This window comes from Thunnus albacares, chromosome 9 (genome assembly GCF_914725855.1).
Source record: "Thunnus albacares chromosome 9, fThuAlb1.1, whole genome shotgun sequence".
In the NCBI taxonomy this organism is placed as follows: Eukaryota; Metazoa; Chordata; class Actinopteri; order Scombriformes; family Scombridae; genus Thunnus; species Thunnus albacares.
Window position 1 is genome coordinate 12,502,107 of NC_058114.1, and position 19,348 is coordinate 12,521,454.

The 19,348-nt window shown below is 38.3% G+C and overlaps 1 protein-coding gene across 3 annotated transcripts in view; it reads left to right on the plus strand.

Annotated features, from left to right (window-relative positions):
- Positions 1-19,348, plus strand: part of rabgap1l (RAB GTPase activating protein 1-like) — a 129,021-nt gene that overhangs the window by 105,203 nt on the left and 4,470 nt on the right. For 2 of the 3 annotated variants that reach the window (XR_006404876.1, XM_044361350.1), the window contains exons 20-25: positions 11,476-11,568; positions 15,357-15,467; positions 16,262-16,366; positions 17,335-17,418; positions 17,847-17,918; positions 19,100-19,300. Coding sequence is in view for 2 of the 3 variants with exons in the window: in XM_044361350.1 (XP_044217285.1) it covers positions 11,476-11,568; positions 15,357-15,467; positions 16,262-16,366; positions 17,335-17,418; positions 17,847-17,918; positions 19,100-19,300 (666 nt within the window). In the remaining variant the exon portion in view is untranslated. Of the gene's footprint in view, positions 1-4,788; positions 5,021-11,475; positions 11,569-15,356; positions 15,468-16,261; positions 16,367-17,334; positions 17,419-17,846; positions 17,919-19,099; positions 19,301-19,348 lie in introns of those variants that run through there. The other variant, XM_044361351.1, reaches the window with a different exon arrangement.

Consider the following 19,348-nt stretch of genomic DNA (forward strand, 5'->3'; position numbering starts at 1 on the left):
TTTTTGGCATTTTCCGACTCTTATCCAGTCACTCCTACAGTGAGAAGACAGATTGTGATGTAGTGCATGCTCAAGGGCATGTTGGCAGGACACATGGTTCTAGGTGCTCAAAATCCCTCTGTTAGGGCATTTTTGTGTTTTTTTTTTTAACATACAGGATATCCTGCGCTGTGACTCACTGTTTATCTCTGGTGGTTTAGTAGCTTTATGGCACTTGCGCAATCCTGCAGCAATATGACATGTCATTTAGCCAACACACGCACACATATTGTACATGTTCACCAACTGAAATACGCATACTTTCACAGGCATAAACACACAAACTCACAGATGTAGACATAGACACGCAAACTCACAAATACATACTTTCACAAGCAGTACTTTTTCAAAACTTGTGTATGTGTTGTATTGGTTACAAATGAAAGGAGAAGTTAATGATGGTGGTGTAGAGAGAGATTTTGCTCCAAATGATTGTAAAGGCCAAAGCATATGACTCAGACTTTTTCCCTTTCTTTTTTACCCCTTCTGTATGTGTAAACACATTTACAGTCTTTTACATGATTATGGACACTCTCCTTAACATGCACGCACACATGCACAGTACACACACACATACACACATCCACTCTCACACACATACTAGCAGCAATTGATTTAAAATGCCATCAAAACATACTTGCTTTAGAGGAGTGAGCGAGGGACATCCAGACAAGAGAGAGACTGTGTGTGCAGGCAGATGAAATGAACTCAAACAGGACTGTCAGATAGGCAGACTTAGCCTGAGGACAGACAGAAGAACTTCATGTCTCTCTCTGCTCATCTCTTGATCATCCCTCGCTGATCTTTTACTACCTTGCTGTTCCTCAGTTTCTTCATATTTACTCACACTTTTTCTCTTTCTATTCTCTCAGACAAGCCTTAAATACACTTACTCTGCTGAGTTTAATTTCTCTTTTAGGCTGTCTTTCTCACACACTCATATACACACATCACATGCATTAACTCAGAGCTGTGTGTCTGTCTCTATTTGCACATGACACACACACATTATCTTCATTCTATCTGATTGGGTCTTGAACTCTTATCATTTTCCTGCTCAGATCACAGCAATATTGCAAACATCTATTCACCCTGTGGGAATGCTGGGAAATGCCTTGGGCTAGACTACGTTTGATTCTGGGTAAAAAAAAATTGAAGGGGATTCAGCCATTTACAAAGAAGCGACTGACCAAAACACCAACTCAAAGATAATATTCATGAGAGCAGAGAGAAAAATACTGTCATGGTCTACACATTTAAACTGTGTGCATGTTCTGAGTTCTTTAACTTCTTAACTCAAAAATGTCTTTTTTCATCTGTCAGGTTTTTAAAGCAGTCACTCTTTTAACTTTTAAAATAGAATATTCCCTGCAGATAGAAGTATATAGAGCAAGTCAGTCAGAAAGAGAGATTAAGAAAAAAAAAACAGCACAAAAGAGAGAAAAAATAAGAAGGCGACGTCACAAAGCCTCACATCACAACACAGAACGGCACATCATCTCACAGCATACTACACCTGCACACATGGATCCCACATCCCGTCTTTCCACACCAGGACTTGTCACACTATCCACCATGCTGCGCTTTTATCACACCCATCCCACATCTCCATGCAAAATCACATCACATTACATCGGCAACTAGTAGTTATTTTTATCGTCAGTTATCACTTAGTTATTTTTTCAAGCGATTCTTTGCAATAAAATGTTAGAAAAGGTTGACATTGCTTATTTTGTCTGTGATAAAATCCAAAATCCAAAGGTGTTTAACTTACAGTGATTATAATCAGGGTACAATTTGTGAAAAAAATCAGAGAGAGAGATGTTTTTGAAACGTTTTTATTCATGAAAATAAATCTAAACCTATATGGGCCAATACAGACTATGAAGCATATTAGGCTATTTCTTGCAACTGTTACAGTAACATTTATAAAATAATTATGAATTTCAATAAAACAATTATGAAAATCGAATTTGACGACTTCATTTGCAGGAATATTTTAATCCATTTTTTTTTAAAATTAAAGAAATAGCAGAATATTTTCACTCTCAGGGAATGTTATGTCACGTTCATGCCTTGTCCTTTCCTCATGCAGACACATAGGAGATGTGATCATAAACAACAAAACAAACGGTTATATGCTAATTTAATATGCCAGAATTAAATCCTGAAACACTCTTTTCTGTACTGTGGATACTGCCTGTCAGCCAGACGTGCCAATACACTTAATGTCATCCTTACCAGTCTCTGTTTAATTTAGCTCTATGCAAAGCGAGCAGAAAACTTTAATATTGACTAGAAAATAATCACGACATGCAATAGCAAAATGTGCTGTCATCATAAAAATAAATAGGCTACAGTAGATACCTACTTGTCAGACAGAAAAAAAGAAACAGTCTGCTTTGATGACAGACTTCTGTCTTCTTTTTATGCTTTCCTGTAGAGGCGACATATGTGGTGTGTCGCCCCTCTTTTACCCATATCTCTGCAGATCTCAGAGCAGGGAAGGAGGCAACCCCTGCTCCATTTACTGTGTCATCACGTAGCCTAGACGCCATGTCATCTCTACTGTCACACGAGCACGAGCGCTAACGCTTCTGATTTTAATGTTGTTTGCACTATTGACTGTTCTCACATTTCAGCCCTTTACTTAGATTTTTTAAATAGTCTATTTTTATTTTAGATCTTTTATATGGTCTATGATTGACACAGCATAAATCATTGGGATATATAGACCGGAGGCAAATTCCCCGGCAAATCGCACCCTGATTATTAAGCAGATAAAAGTAGAAAATCATTGCAGCCTGTGAATGTTTGGCATGTTTTGCTAGGAACATGACTTCAACAATTAATCGATTATCAAAATTGTTGTGGAATATTGATCAGCTAATTAATTTTCATCGTCTATAGACAAAGTCAAACAACATGAATGTGATTGCAACAGACCGACGAAGCTGATGCTGGTACCACACCTTAATGAATATCTACTCTCTAGTCAGCCAGGATTAGCAATAGAAGGAAAGAGAGGAACCAGAGTGGAATGATTCTCCTTTCCACCCATAATGAATACATTTGTTATCATTTGTACATGACGTCGTGTGGTGAATTCTAGATTAAGGCGGTCAATAAATATACTACTTTTCTTGGAAGAATGTTGGAAGACCTGCCATGCTCAAACACCTTCAAAGCAAAAAGGGAAAACCAGCTTGTCCAAGCCACTTTGCTTTCTCTTCACTCCCCCCTTTTACATATTTTTCTCTGTCAACGTCTAAATCGGATCAACTGAACTCTGTAAGCTGCTTAAAACAGCGAAAGAATTCACTGGCACCTTGGCTTGATGAGCACAACGGGTAGTAGGGTGGCTTAGCCTTTCTGGGGATTATGGGAAGAATTTGAATTTCTCAGCCTCCTTAAACATCCGCCGGACCGCAGCTGGGGTGATGACTTTTCAGGACTTCAGGAAAAAAAAAAAAGAGAGAAATGTCGTATATTCATTTGCTGCTCAGGGTTTGACTGATTAATCCGGTTTTTACCAAATCCCTCCCAACAGAAAAGCTAAACTTTAACAGTCTGAGAACAGAGTGAGAAGGAAAAGGAGAGACAGATGTGTGTAGTGAGACCTACACACTGTAGTTTATAGAGAAGTAAAGATATAGAGTCACAAAGCTACACATAATAACTGATTGAGTTTTCTTTCTTTCTAAGTTTTTAGTCATCCATTTTTTATTCATATATATTATTTCATAATATATTTTAAAGAATGTTATTTTATTCATGTCATTTATATTATTTATGTATTTTGGATAAATAATTCAGATGTGTTTGTAATGCATTCATCTATGTGCATTTGCTTGTTAGTGGTAGAGAATTTTTCTCAAAAAACTGGCCCTCATAAATTTAAAATGATGACAAATGACGGCAAACTGCACTTATTGCATAAGTGCAGTGTTCCAACATCAAATCTGTTTTGGAGTAGACACCAAGGCAAGAGACAAGTAGCTTTACTGGGTCACAGTAGCGTACATTTGGAGGTAAATCTCCCTTATTTCATGTGTCACTGTTCTCTGAGTGACAATTCTCCAAATGACTTCCATGAAGGAGCCAGATATGTTTGGGATAGAAGGAAGAAAAAAATCGAGAGGTTGTTGATGCATCTCGCCAAAGACGGGGGGGGGGGTTCTGTGGGAAAAAGCTACTGTACAGTATATTCAGGCATCGTCCAGGGCAGCCATGAAGTTGCTCTCACTTCACTTCCTGGGTTTTAGCCGTTGGAACGATGTGCAGTTGTGAAGTCACTGTGGTTGATCTGACAACTTCCTTCCTATGTCTCTTAACCTCAGACACACACACACACATAAACACACACACAGTATAGATATGTAAACAAGCATTTTAAACAAACCTTTATCTTTATGTTCATCAACAGCAGGAAACAGAAAAAACAAAACCTTGAGACTGCAACTGAAAAAGAGAGAAGAAAGACTAAGAGAGTGAAGCAAAGAGAGGCACAAATGAGACAGAAAGAGATGGAAATACTCACTCAGTGGAAAGGAAGAAAAAGCAAACTCATCCTCCTCCTTTGTCATACACTTCTAGCGTTACAGAGAGGGGGAGAGAGAGACAAACAGGTGTGTTGTACTGCCCTTTCGCTCCCCGCGCCCCTCCTCCTCTCCGTGGGCGGGGCTCAGCTCCTGAGGGACTCTTGAAAGCAGCCAGTTGCCTCCTCCACTCTCTGAGAGAAACAAAACCTGTCAGCTGCGCTCCTCTCCTTTCCGTCTCCACCACTTTTCCTCCTCCTTCTTCCTCTTCTTATTCATCCTCTCCTCCTCCTTGCTGCTTGGAGCAATCAGGAGTCAAGATGATGCAGGAGGTGTCCATCATGGTGGCATACGACGCTCATGTAGTCGACCGGCCGGGTGAGGAGGACACCCTCACTCGCTTGGTCGCCCACTCCAGACCTCTCAGAACTCCCAGATCGGTGGTAGGTCTGTTCTCCAGTCATATTGTTTCTTTGTCTTTTTTTTTTTGTCTTTCTTTCTTTTGTTTCCTCTTTAATCTGCCCTTCACTCTCAGGGTGTATGCCTTTTTTAATTCTGGTGGCAGATATTCCCAACTATTTCTTGCTGTTTTTAGAGAAGAGAAATGGAGGAAAAGGAATTCACCTGCTTCTATCTTTTCTTTTCTTTTTCTTTTATGTTGCTTGTGAGCTATCATTTTAATATTATTTTCTCTCTGGCTTTGTCTTTTCTTGCTTTTTCTATTCAGGTAACCTGTATGAATTTGCTCATGAAGTGGAAAATGTAGAATTCACAGAAACTTTCCTTCCATGCGGTAGATGTGGTTGTGGACTCGTGTACGTGTGCGTTGTTTTCCTACTGAAAGTATGTTGGTTGTTTGAGGTTACAGAGCTTTGTCAGTCAGTTCAGACGCAGATGTCGTTTTTGTGGCTGTGAGTTTGTTTCAATTACTGATACAAATTTGGAATCAGTGGAGACCTTGTGTGTGGGTGTGTATGTGTTTCGCTCAAATGGGTAATTGAATTCCCTGGCCTAATTTTACTGGAGATGTCCAGTTGGCTTTGTCCTTATTTCAATATTCAAACTCTTTTGGACTGCCACCTCATGTAAGAGCAGATCACACATCTCCACACACGCATTTTCTGTGATCCCAGCCTGGAGGTTTGGGACCAACTCCATTTTCTGCTGCAGGGATTCAGGTCAGAAATCTAAAAGTGGGCCTGGTACCATTTCCTGCAGCACCAGGCATCTTTAATCCCTTTTAAGAATCACTGTGGCCCTTCTGTCTGTAAACTGGCCTTTAACATTTTACACTGAAAGCAAAGTATGAGGTTCGGTTATGCGTTGGCTGCTTAGAGCCCTGAAACTGCAGGTGTGTGTGTTTGTGTCAGTAACCATGTGTGTTGTTGAAGTGGCCTTGAGCAAGACGCTGAGCCCTGTACATGCTCGCTGGTTGTAACTCAGTAGAGCAGGCTCAGCTGTGTCCCTGGAATTTCAGGAATATCACTGAATGAGGTTTGATATGTGTTTTCCATACAAAAAGTCTGGGAATTCACAAGGAAAGTCTGAATATATTAGGGAGTTTGACACATGGATTACTTTCCTGGAATACTGTTAATAACTTACATTGTAATGCTAGTGACATGTAACTTATTTTACAGATTTGTTCACTGTAAGTAACTCTGGATAAAGACATCAGCTACATGATGAAAACAAAATATTAATGTTAAGAGCAGCAGTCTCTCTGAAGGCAGGGAAAGTCAGAGAATTGGCTCAATTCTCAGAGGAAGTCAGGGAATAGAGGGAATTTTGTAAGTGGGTCATTTTACAGATTATATTTTCCAAAATGTTTCATATATTCATTGCATAAGATCTTTTTCAGCCCAATTGTAGTGAAAACCAGACTGAAAAACATCAATAATTCAAGAAAGAGCAGCAGATTAAGGGTGATGTTGGGTGTCTGATGCAGTTGTCATGGAAAGGTCATGGATTTGGAGATCCTGTTTGATTATAGTTGTAGTATTTTTGAGTAAAGGCCTTGCCTCTAAAGGTAAGCACAGCATTGCGTTGCATTTCATTACAGTCATACTATAGTGTTTGTGTGTTTTAAGGGTGTTGGAGAGCAGCAGGTTGCATAATCAGTAGCTAGACTTCAGCCTATCTGTCAGTGACTCCTGTTTTATTGTGTAATCCAAAGAGAACACTAAAGCTTTACCGGCTTGTAAAACAAAAGGTGAATGTTATAAGATGTGAATTAAAAACTCTTTTTCATGTTGTGTAATTACATAAATCAAGAAGGAACACCTCTTCTTCCTCATTGAAGTTGTATATTTTATAGCAGTAATGAAGTGTTGACCTCAGGAGACCCAGTTTCAGCCCCTCAACATGCTGAAGTGTCCTTGAGCAAAACACTGAATCCCTACTAGCAGCTGTTCTCCAGCTGACCCTGATCTCTAAAATCTGCTCCTCTCAGCCAATAAGGGTTTAGTGTATCGAGGACTTATGGTTCACTTTCGTTCAGTTCAACTAATTCAGATTCACTAGATTCATAGTGAAGAACATTGTTCTAATATTGACAGAGACTAATTTAAACAAAATCATGATGGAGAAACTGAGTCACTGCAGCATGAAATGGCAACGCATACAGCAAAGAAGAAGAAAGAAACATTGACATCACATAAGAAAATACCATCAAGTCTACGGTTCTGAAATGACTTACATGGTAATTTCCACTTACTACAAGCAAATTTCTTGGATTTCTCACAACTTAACTTCATATGTGTAAGTGAAGAAGAAAAATCACACGTACTGGCAGTTTAGTTTTGTTAACCTGCAGAAATCTATGTCAAACCATCTCATTACATACTGGAAGCTTGGAAAGTATGACTGGTACATCTGTAGCTGATAGGAGAAGGCTTAAAGGTGTTAAATGAGTATGTGAGAGGAGATGAAAGCACAAGAGAGAGGTTGGTTTAAGGGACGTGTGGGTTTGTTGGACTCTCAAAACCAAAACAGAAAATCTGGAGGTGTATAAAATCTAAAAGAACCGCACACATCATTCTGTCCTTCTCTTTCTCTGTGTCTGAAGCATATATTTTATGTTTTGGTCATTAAACTTGGACTGTGATATGTGTACAGATTTTACACAAGCGAGCTGAGGGGGAAGTCTGTCCTTATTAATAAAGTTTCGTCGTGTTGTGTTGAATATTGCTTAGAAAACCGCAGCAACTTGATCAAATGATCGTGAAAGAGCTGCCTTTATAGTCTTACTGCACTGTGTGAAACATGAGCTTCGTAAATTTAAGGTCGGTTTGATGTATCGAGCCGTAAAAGAATTCCATCACTCCCACTGCAAGAAGAATTAAAAGGAGATTAAGTGTACCATAATGAGGTAAACTGTTTTTGAGAGGCCGTCCTACACTCTGAAAAGAACACATTTTTGGAGGCAAACAATAAAAAAAAAAGACCGTGTTTGACATTAAAGTGGTCAGATTAAACAACTCTGATAAAACAGTTACTGTATTACACACATATTGACAATTTGTTGATGTTGCAGGTGAAAATCCTCTTATCTCCAAAAATGTCAACTTTCAGAAACTAAAAAGGTTCTCTGTTACAGAACAGCAGTTCACTTCCTCAATCTATAGCTGAGAATAAAACATGATAACAAGTGAAACTGGATTTAAACGTAGATCGGTGGCATCCAAAACATCTCACAGCACTATGAGTGTGTAAGTGACACTGTTGGTGCCTGCAGGAGAACACCACGTTCAGTTTGTCTGCATTGTTTTGTTACAATAAAACGTTTATTAACCAGCGAGCAGGGACCAAGCTGCTCTTTCTTCCCACACAGATAACAAAAGAATGGGACTGAATTCTGTTATCTGCCGGAGAATTGTGCGTTAGATAGATTACAGTGTGACGTTTATTCTCCTCAGCGGTTCCCGTGTCATAAAGGTCAACCCACAGGTCAGTGGTGAGGACAGGTAATGACAAGCCGAGGTAGTTTTATTTCCCTCAGCTAGTTTTATGGAGGAAATCAACTTTAAAGTCCTCAGATTTCTGACATGTTATCGGGGCATTTTATTTACTTAGCCTCCTGGATGTACTTCATTTGTGACATGGACATTTCTGTTCCCGGGTGTGGTCAAACTATTGTGAAATGCTGTAAATTTCAAGCTCCTTTTTAATACCAAACTGGCTGTCAGTGTCAAGATTTATTTAACAAGGCCAGTAAATGAAAAACAAATCAGACTGATGGACTAGAAAAAGATAAAGGGCTGCATCTGGCAAAAAGAGAGGAGAAACATAAAATAAAAAAAAATAAAAAATAGTCACAGTGTCATTGTAAATTATGTTTATAGTAGTGTTAGTTATAAAGTAAGTTTATCAGTTGTGAAGATGCCAGACTGAAGCAGACTGTGAAGAAGTAAATAAATTTAATTCAAAGTTAAACAAGAAGAAAGGAAGGCCATTTATTGATTTTGGAGGAAAAACTATTTGTCCCAGCAGCAACATTTGAGATACAGAGGACAATATGAATAGATGCTAAATTCAAGTTTAAAGTAATCTTCTCTGACATTCCCTATTAAATAAAATAAAGTTAAAGTATGTTCTCCTCCTCTGACTGCACTGAAACAGAAACTTGTACCCAGCTTTTGCACTTCTTGTTAAACTTTTCTTCCACACAAGAAAATGTGTTTTACCTGTTGGATTCTGGCTTGTTTGAAATTACCAGAAGAAGGAAAGTTAGCAGCAAAGATGGATAAAAGTATTCTTTGTATTATTCAGTTTCCTTTCTATCTCTTATGAATGAAGAAATATAAACCTCTCAGTGAATCAGGTCCTAGACTCCATAATCAATAAAGGACACACACAGACATGCCCACACAAATATACTCATGCCAGTCTCAGAGGAGTGGTCATGTGACAGAGATTGACCTGGAATTCCCAGCCCTAACGGTGGGCGCTATGGCAACGCCGTTCCTACTCAGGGGAGATAACATTACCACCCACCTGAAGCAGACACGCACACATACATGCAGTTCAATATCACTCGGTCATCAGTGTTGTCTCATGTTTTACTGCTGTTTACTTAAAACCACTGAGCTGATATTGTATTTTTGGTGTTTTCGTTGCATCACTTGGAGTGAAAGTCTTAGTAGTATTTTATGAATTAAAGGAGTTTCATGATGGTTATAGACGCCTCACAGAAAACAACAATAATTTTCTTCCTTACTGAGTTTCTTATGTTTTTGGCAGATACTGTATATGGTATGTTTATTTCATGTGAACCGTACTTCCAGATGCAGAGTGCATGAAAAATGCACTTGTGCACTTGCACTTGTGTTTGCATTGCCTGGTAGTTTTTTGAGATGAAAAGATCTTAGACAGGCTTCAGTGAACGCAGCTCAACTTTCTGAGGCCTTTCTGCCATAACTAAGGTCATAAGTTTAAAACTGATTCTGACTGATTTCATCAAGTTAGATTATTTTAATAAGTTAATATGACTATTTGAGGAGCATTTAGTTAGACACCATTCATGCATTGAAAATAAAAAGAAGAAAATGAACATAGCTGGAGCTGTTTTCCCAACATGAAGAAGATTTTGAAGGTACAATCAGTATTTTTGAACATATAAATTACAAGAATATTCACATATAATTGAAGAGTGAGTGTTTTTCCATTTTACAAACATGATTTGAACAAACATTTAACAGCATCAAAATGGATTAATAACTTTTGCTGTATATTTAAAAACGTGTTACTCAATATGGACATAATGGCAGCCTTCAAGCCCTGTGTTTAGTAGTGGCAAAATGAGATTGCATTGGTAGCAGAAAAGTGAGGCTAAGTTCTAACCTGAACAGCTTTCGTTAGCTAGTGACCACAACAAAGTTAGGACAGTTTTGGCTACACGTCGTACCAGTTTCTGTTGTCTTTCAGCTCAGGAGGAAATGAACTGACTTACACTGATATGTTGGTAGTGTAGCTCGTAGTGTGAACCGAAAGTTTCTGATATCTGGGAAGAATTCTTAATGGCCACTGGCTTGTTTACAATCAAATGTGTAGTACTGTCTGTATGTAGTGTAATGCATATTGTATGTGCAATGGGTTTCTTGCATTTCCACATCATATCTAGTGTGAAAATAGCACATGTAGAGAACAACATAAAGAAACATGTTCTGGTCATAAACCTTGAGAGAACAGATTGTGCTAGAGTGGAGAATGGAAACTGTGCAGCACAAACCACAATGCCGCAAAATGTTAGCAGCTATATAGAGAAATACTTCAGTTAGTTTTGACCTGGTGTTACACAGTTATCCGTGTATGTCTTTGCTGGGTGTGGTGACCTCTCACGCTTTCAGTTTCTTTTAATGTTGGTGATTTCAAAACCGAATTCTATTGCTTATATCAACATCGAGTAAAATCCTGCAGCATCTTAACACATTTTTGACATACCTCATTAAAAAGGCAGTGTAGTATGAGTGATAGGTGGATACTGTTCTTTGAAGCCCTATCAAAGTGTTCCTGAGCATTACACCCCTACCTGCTGCAGGCTGGGAATTACTTTTGACTCCTCTGGTGAAATGTGAATTTGTGTCTCGGGGAGAAGGCCAGAAAGGAACGATGACAACACTGAGAGAAGGGTTGCTGTTGGATGGTCACTAGTTTTAATCCTGTTGAGAAATTTAGAGCCGAGGAGGAAACATCTCAGCGACAACTACTGAGCATGATCAAATCCTTTGAAAATCCTTTAAAAAAGCCAAAATGGTGCTTTTAGTGCAAATCCTTTATCTTGTCTCTCCAAATAAACACATTTCTCCCCTTCCCCACAAACCACTGGGATGGGATTTTATGAGGCAACTTTGTGTACATGAAGTTTACAGTAAAATAATATCTTTGCTGGTGTTTTCAGGTTCCAACCAAAAAGCTGAAGAAGTTTGAGAAGGAATATCAGACGCTGAGAGAGAGCCAGCTGCAGCAAGAAGACCCCATCGATCGATACCAGGTAGGACACACAGATATCTTATAGCTTAATTTTGTTGCATTTGTTACTAGCGGTACATTGTTTTATTCATCCTACCAGGTGGTGAAGTTACACACTCCTTCCTCTTTCATACATTTCAAGGATGTGATGAAAGAGCTGTCCTTGTGTTGCAGGAAAGGCATAAAATTTATTATGCACGCTCCTTTTAAGTAGCTGAATTAAAATTAGCCATGTTTCTAAGATTAGAAATCTGTGAATTCAGCTCTGTTTTGTCAAACTGTGCCTTTGTTAATATTTGTGACTTCTCACAACACTGACTTTTATCATTATCGACCCTAACATCTATCAGATTTATTTTTAGGGTTGTTGTCAGAGAGTTTTATAGCTCTTTATTTTGTCTGATTCTTCAAAAATGTAAATAAAAAAAAAAAGGAGAGGTGAGGTAGATATTTAGAGATTCAGACACAAACTGTCAACAGACAGCATCTCTTGCTTTCATTTGTTCCGTGTTACATGTTTTCTTTCCTTTCCTCTTGTTTTAAATATGTCATTCTTGGGTTTTTTTTCACAAATCTACTCATGGCAGAGTATAATAGATTTTTTAAATTCGTCTTTGGAATTGGGAAGCTAGGGTAGAAACTCGCATTAGTAGAGCTGTTCAGTGTCATTTATTTTGTCTGCAGATTATTCATATCTAAATAATAGATAGATTCTTAATTGAAGATTTTGTACTGTTCCTTTAACAAGAAGTTTTTAGGTAAATAAGTTTTAAAATAAAGACCCAGTTCTTCTTTTTGTTGCTTCTTGCCAAAAAGGTTATGGGCGTTTCAGAGCTCCCAGAACATTTGTTGCCTAGAAGCAAGCAAATAGCAACATATCAAACCACTTTTAGCAGGGAGGAACGCCATTACTGTATGATTTTCAACATAATAAATTGTTGATGCTGATATATGTAACTTTGTGCTGCTTGCTTGTCAGGTACAAACTGGTGTGATGATTTTTTTCCCCATTTGTGCAAATAGTAGTTCATTTCAGGAGACAGAAGAAGCACTCCAAAGCAATTAACAGTGGATATAACCTTTTTTAGACCATGGCTGGTAACCATCACATTTTGACTTACTGTAAAAGAAAGTCTTCATCAGCATGTGTAGAGGTTTCAACGATTGTATCATATGACATCTACAAATATCATCTACAGCCACCTGGCTAATTGTGACTGTGGAAGACAGGGAAGTCTGCTGCTGACTAAGTCAGCTGTTCCTCCAGTTTTTTTTGCAGCTACTGGCTTGAATCACCGCTCTTTTTCAAGCCTCATCTTCATAATGTATTAAATTGAAGTTAACATCTCAAACTTGGTTTTGCTGTGTTATCCTTCCCAATTGAACAAACTCAAAAATGCATGGTGGTCCAGCTAAAGCCGGGACAGCATTTCTTAGTTTATGAAAATTCTCAAAATATTTTGCCCCTATTGACTTGTATCCTTGAAAGAGCCAGAAGGTTCAGGTACAAACAACAAGAAATCTGCCCTCTCCCCACTAAACACAGCAGTGAATTCAGTAAAACTCTGATCTTATTTCAAACTAGAATATGCTTGCTGAAATAACACAAAAAGGGCAATGGTGAGAGGATAAAATCTAGTATTAATATCAAGAGAAGAATAAAATAAATAGTTCAATTAAATATTAAAGCATTGTGTATAATGAAACCAGTATTTGATCTAATCATAATACAGAAACAACCAAAGAAATTTATATCTCAAGAAAAAACACCAGAATTACATGTATTTCCCCAAAGGCAAAAGTAATATGTTGGTATAAACAATGGCGCTGTACTGTATACTGTGAGCTGCTGGTTCTGGAGGGAAGGAAGGAAGGAAGACTTTTAACGTAGATAAGATGTTGGACCAGAGCCACCTCCTCTGCAGCCAGTGGAAAGACTTACAGAGCAAGAAGACAAAGCAGGAATGTTCCTGCCGGTACATTAGATTAAATTGTTCACGTTTTATTGAGGGTACGCATTCAAGGACTTTACTTACTTCAGGCTTACTGGTTTTATACACCAGGTTTAGGTATGTACTCTTTGTATTTGCACTGTTTGGGGTGTGTATGTATTTGTGCATGTCTCATTTGTTTTGTATGTGTGAAATCAGTGTGTGAGTTTTCGTGCCAGTGGTACTTTTTTTTTTTTTTTTTTTTTGCTGCTTTCAATGGTTGTCTTTATACATAATAAAAGCATTTTAAAAAAGGAAAGAGCGAGAGGGAGAGAGAGTGAGGCTGGATAGCATCAGACAGAGAAGGGAAACTCCTGTCGGGATCATGTGTTAAACTTTAGTCTGTGCTGCTGCAGCACGATATGAAGACGTTGTGACTCTGGACAGCAGCACGGTAAGCTGCCTCTGCGTCAACTAAGATTTTAATACAAGACATTTTGCACTTATGCTTATGGTATTTAGTATTATTTAAAGTAAAAGTTTTTACATCAATCTTTGATATGTTTCTGTTTTCAGTTTTTTTTTTCTGGATGGTCTGACTTAGATGTGTTCACTGAGGTAGCTCTGTTGGCAATGTGTTTAAAAGTAGAGGAACTTCAGATGTTTGATTAGTTTAAAATATGATGTACAGTATGGACAGCTGCAGCAGAGAAGAACCTCCCATTCAAGATGATGTAGGTCTTCTCTCTGTTTGCCCAAATGAAAGTCATTACTTACAGTAGCTACTCACAGGAAGTGATTAACTGAATCTGAAGAGTGGCATACAAACTGTCTCCAAAACAGCAGTGAATGAGTGCTGAACTGGACTCACCAGTATTAGATTATTTTCCCTTCATCTCATTGGAACCTGTTGATAGATTATAAAGCATCACAGAGCGATAGAGCTGTTCCAGTTTACTGACGACAGCTTATAGGATCATTTTTTAAAAATATTTATAGCTGTTTAGATCTGCTGAACTAAAAGGACAACACTTTTTTTGTACATAGGTGTGAACTAGAGCCAAAGTATCAACCTGTGTGTGTCTATGTGTATAGATGTTCAGATGATTGTGTATTTGTACTTTGTGAATATGTTGTTTTATACTTGTATCAATATAAATGTGCTCAGCTTAACTATACAGTTTATTTATACTATTTGTGCATACATATGTGTGTGTATATCTGTGTTTGGGTGTGTGTGGTTAATTAAGGATAACAGAGGACATCGTTGTAAAAGTGACAGGATATCAGGGTCAGATGACCTCTCGTAACCGTGACAACTGTTTTGTCCCATTAAGGCATAGCCATCATGTGAGACTGTTTACAGCAGACCAGTAGTCATGAGACTCCACTAATGGTCTACAATGGGGACTTTAAGATGATGTGGGTGGGATGGGGGGGGGGTTTGGGTGCTGGGCAGGCAGAAGCTTTATTAGCTTTATTAGGTCTTTAAGCTGCATCAATAAATTAAAATTGGAACAAATAGACTAGTGACTTCTACATTTTTCTGATCAATGTTTTCCCAGACAGAACTGTTTTTTGCAGAAAGATCATCATCAAATCATAAAGTGAATAATTAAGTGTTTGTCCAACTGTTGTTGTCAGAGTTATCACTTTGTAGATGCTAAATGTTTATATTACATCCCCGATAGAAAAACATCATATTCTGTGGTGAGACTGAGTGAGTGTGATGAAGAAATACTTCTCAGAGATTCTTGATTTTACTGTATCATTTTATCAAAAGGAGGCGGATCTTTTTACATGTTCGGTTGACATTACAGACACTAATAGCCTCTGCCATCGTGTGTGTGTGTGTGTGTGTGTGTGTGTGTGTTTGCAGAGGGAGAACCGTCGTCTTCAGGAGGCCAGTATGAGACTGGAACAGGAGAACGACGATTTGGCCCATGAACTGGTCACCAGTAAGATTGCCCTTCGGAATGACCTTGACCAGGTAACAACAACTCCAAAGGATGTTGTCAAACCTACTGTATACTCTGCTTACTTTTTTGTTAAATTAAGGACGATGTAATAATTTACAGTAATGTTTGTCTAGTTGTGTGGTGTTCACATGAAGTGTTTGCTCCCACCTGCCATCATCTCTTGTGCTGTACGTAGTGCACAAATGGAAGCAGACTAAATACACTTTGAATATGGCTTTATTTGATCAGGTAATCACAAAGAGATTGAGATCTTTTTTTGAAGTCTGACTTGAGTACAGCAGAAGAAAGAAGATGCACAACAAACATAATCAGTCACACACAAGCACATAAATACAAGCAGCATGCAAATGATCTCTGAATTGCACTGCATCAAAAAACTTTTGTAGCAGAACAATTTCAGAAATTGAGATAATTAAAAACCCCATATCAGCATAAACAAACAAATGCAGCTGTCAGTGGAAAAGCATTTCCAAGCATCTCCCAGGTTATGCAACACTCTGCCTGAACAGCAAGGTGCATATAAGCATTTCTCTGAACAACCCACCGCACCACAGGAGGACTGTGGCTGCATTAAACAGTTCTCAGTGTGAATCTTTGGAGCTGTATTAATCAGCAAATACTGCTGTAAAAAGTGCAAATGTTCTGGTGCATCAAGTCAGAGTTAAATACTAAATCTATGATTGGTGCACCTCTGCATTTGAAAACATGTTTGTGTACTCTGGTTGGGTGAAAAAGAAACTGTGGTAGAGCAGATTTGGTATGTAATGAGTGACCTGTGTGTGTTTGTGTGTGTACGTGCACTCAGGCGGAAGACAAGGCCGATGTTTTGAACAAAGAGCTGCTGAGCACGAAGCAACGTCTGGTGGAGACAGAGGAGGAGAAGAGACGACAGGAGGAGGAGACGGCTCAGGTAACATCTGCCCTCCGTTTACGTCCTGCTCATTAAGCTGGAGAAACTCAGCCTAAACAAGCTGCATGCCTCACTGGTCAACTGGCTCAATAATGTTTGGAGTCAAAGCTTTGGTATGATATTGTATTTTGATTAATACATGTAATTTTAAAAAAAGCAGCACAGTATGTCTCCTGTAAAGTTGGCATAATGGTTTCACTGTGTTTGGTTAGATTTACTTAAAACTCCACTGAAAGACAAAATTAGTAATTAATGACTTTAATTAGTTTCAGTCAATGACCAATGAAAATGCAACAACATCAGCAGATGGCTTGTAGTAACTATAAGTCAACTTGTCACAACAGAATAAGTACGCTAGGTAATTAGAGCACAGATCCAATAGAGTTGTTGAGAAAACAGTTCCTATAATCAACATTGTAAATGATTCTCAATGGTTGTGTAATTGTTACTGATCAACAGTTCAATCAAACCTACACCGAAAAATCATGGCCACTATTTTTTACCATTTGACGCAGGAATAATCTGCATTTTTAGAACTTATATTTCTTTATAACATGACTTATTTTATAGGAGGGGTCACTTTGGTTTCTATGATGTCAAGTACTTTGGGGTTTCCTGTGTTTATGTACTGTGTGAGTTTGAGGTATAGTATCTTCAGAATTTAGGTCAATTAGTGGTACATAGTTACTGTTGATTGCCATTGTGGCCAATATTGGGCAAGTTACTGTTTATGAACTCTTACAGAGGGATTAATTCAGTATAGTACTAAACCACAGTTACATATTAATTTCAAAAACCTGCATGGTGGAAATGTGACTGTTATTAATTCTTGGCAATGCTATTTTATCACCCTGACATTTTCATCTGCAAACACAGTATGTTACAGTGTTACATCCTGTCACTTTGTCATTCTCATCCTCATTAACATAAGATTTTATTATTTTGTCATCTTATTCTGTCCCCTCCAGCTGAAGGAGGTGTTCAGGAGGGAGCTGGAGAAAGCAGAGTTGGAGATCAAGAAAACCACAGCGATCATAGCTGAATACAAACAGGTTGGACAATTTTCCATCAGCTATATTTGAAATTTAAAATAAATAATACAACTGCAAACATCTGTTCTGTAAATAATTAATAATAGTTGTAATCTTATGGAAACTTTACCACATTAGTATAACTCTGACATGACATGTAGGACACAGACAATTCAAAGCATTTATCAGTATCCAAAACATTTATTATTGCTTTGCTTGAATTTTATCATACTCTTATAATTTTTACATTTTAGCTACAAAAACATATTTCTTGCTCAATAAATAAATGTTTACACGGAGTAAAGAGCTGAAAAGACCGTAACTAGACACCAAATAAAGTTTGGTTTGTTGACTTTTCCTGGACAAAATACTTCAGTGTATCTTATATCTTATAGTTTAAATTCATCATCTCTTACAGTATCTAACCTGACTTCCTCTCCATGTTTCAGATCTGCTCCCAGCTGAGCACCAGGTTGGAAAAACAGCAGGCAGCCACAAAAGAAGAGCTGGACATTGTCAGGGTGAGATTACAGGCACTCACAAGCTACTCTAGAGGGCAGCAGATGCAAGTTAGGAGACTTTCAAACTCCTCACTAAAGCCACAATATGTTGCATCAGAGCAACAAAGGATTTTGCAGCACTATTCTGTCTTTCAGTTATAATTCTGCTAACATAATAGTGACAGTCAGACAAGCCCGGTTTGGTACATTATCACACCCATAACGAATCTGATTGCACAAATAATCCCAAGCTGTTTGTTTAGCCCTTGTCAAACATGTGATGTTGCTCTTTGTGGGTGTGGCAGTGTATCACTTTAAACCTGGATAAAGATTATGACATTTTGATTTTGTGATGTGTTACAACTACACTCACACTGACCATTGTACAGATGTTGCAATGGGAATCATTCTAAAGTATACAGGATAGAAATATGTGTAAATATAACACTTCTGCTTGTGCCACTCAGATAGCTCAGTCATGAGCTGTTAATGTACTGGCATTTATATTGCAATGATAAACTACAATAAACTCATGAAGACAAGAGAAGAAACCAAATCCAGAGATCAACATTGTTATAGTGTTTTTTTAATATAACTACTAAATTGTGCAATGATTGACTGTTGTAGCATGTCAGCTATGGCTGAACTGTGCAGTGCTATTTTTGGACTCAACAAAGATTGTCTGGCTGAAAATGGGAGGGTGGAGTTGTGCCTTCAATATGATGAAATGCATGAACTGTGAAAATTAAACTTCCCCTTGAGCACTAAGTATATCGCAATAATATTTTTAAAAACTAGTTTTTAAGGTGCCTGTTTGTGAGGGTCTGGCCACAAGGCAAAAGTCAAAATCAAAGGAAAAGATGGATCACACACAAGTCTCTATACTGAAAATATCTATCCAATGTCTTCATCAGCATCATCATACTTAAGATGATAAATTGGATGCATATTTTTTTACATCAGGACTAAGAGTTTGCAGTTAATCTTCTTCTAATCCAGAATATTATTTTCACCAAATGCATAAAAATAATGTGTTCTGCTAGACTAGATGTGTTCTCCTGTAACATAGAGATGTGTTTGCTAGAACATGTGAATGTACTTACAGAAGAACATAGTTTTTACCTGTACTCACATGTCTATACAGCATATGTTCACCAACCCGCATCCTCTAACATTATGTATGTGTTGGTTTGCCCGTGCAGAGTAAAGTAATGGGATGTGACCACTGTAGAGACCTGTTCAGCACCCTCGGGTCCCTCCAGACATCGTCCCCTGGCGGAAACAAAACAGCTTCTGAACCAATGGATGAGGAGAAGGATGGACTGAAGGAGCAGCTGAGGCAGCTGGAGCTGGAGCTTGCTCAGACCAAACTGCAGCTGGTCGAGGCCAAGTGCCGCATCCAGGTCAGCAGCAGCAGCAGCAGCAGCAGGGAGGGATGATGATATCAGCAA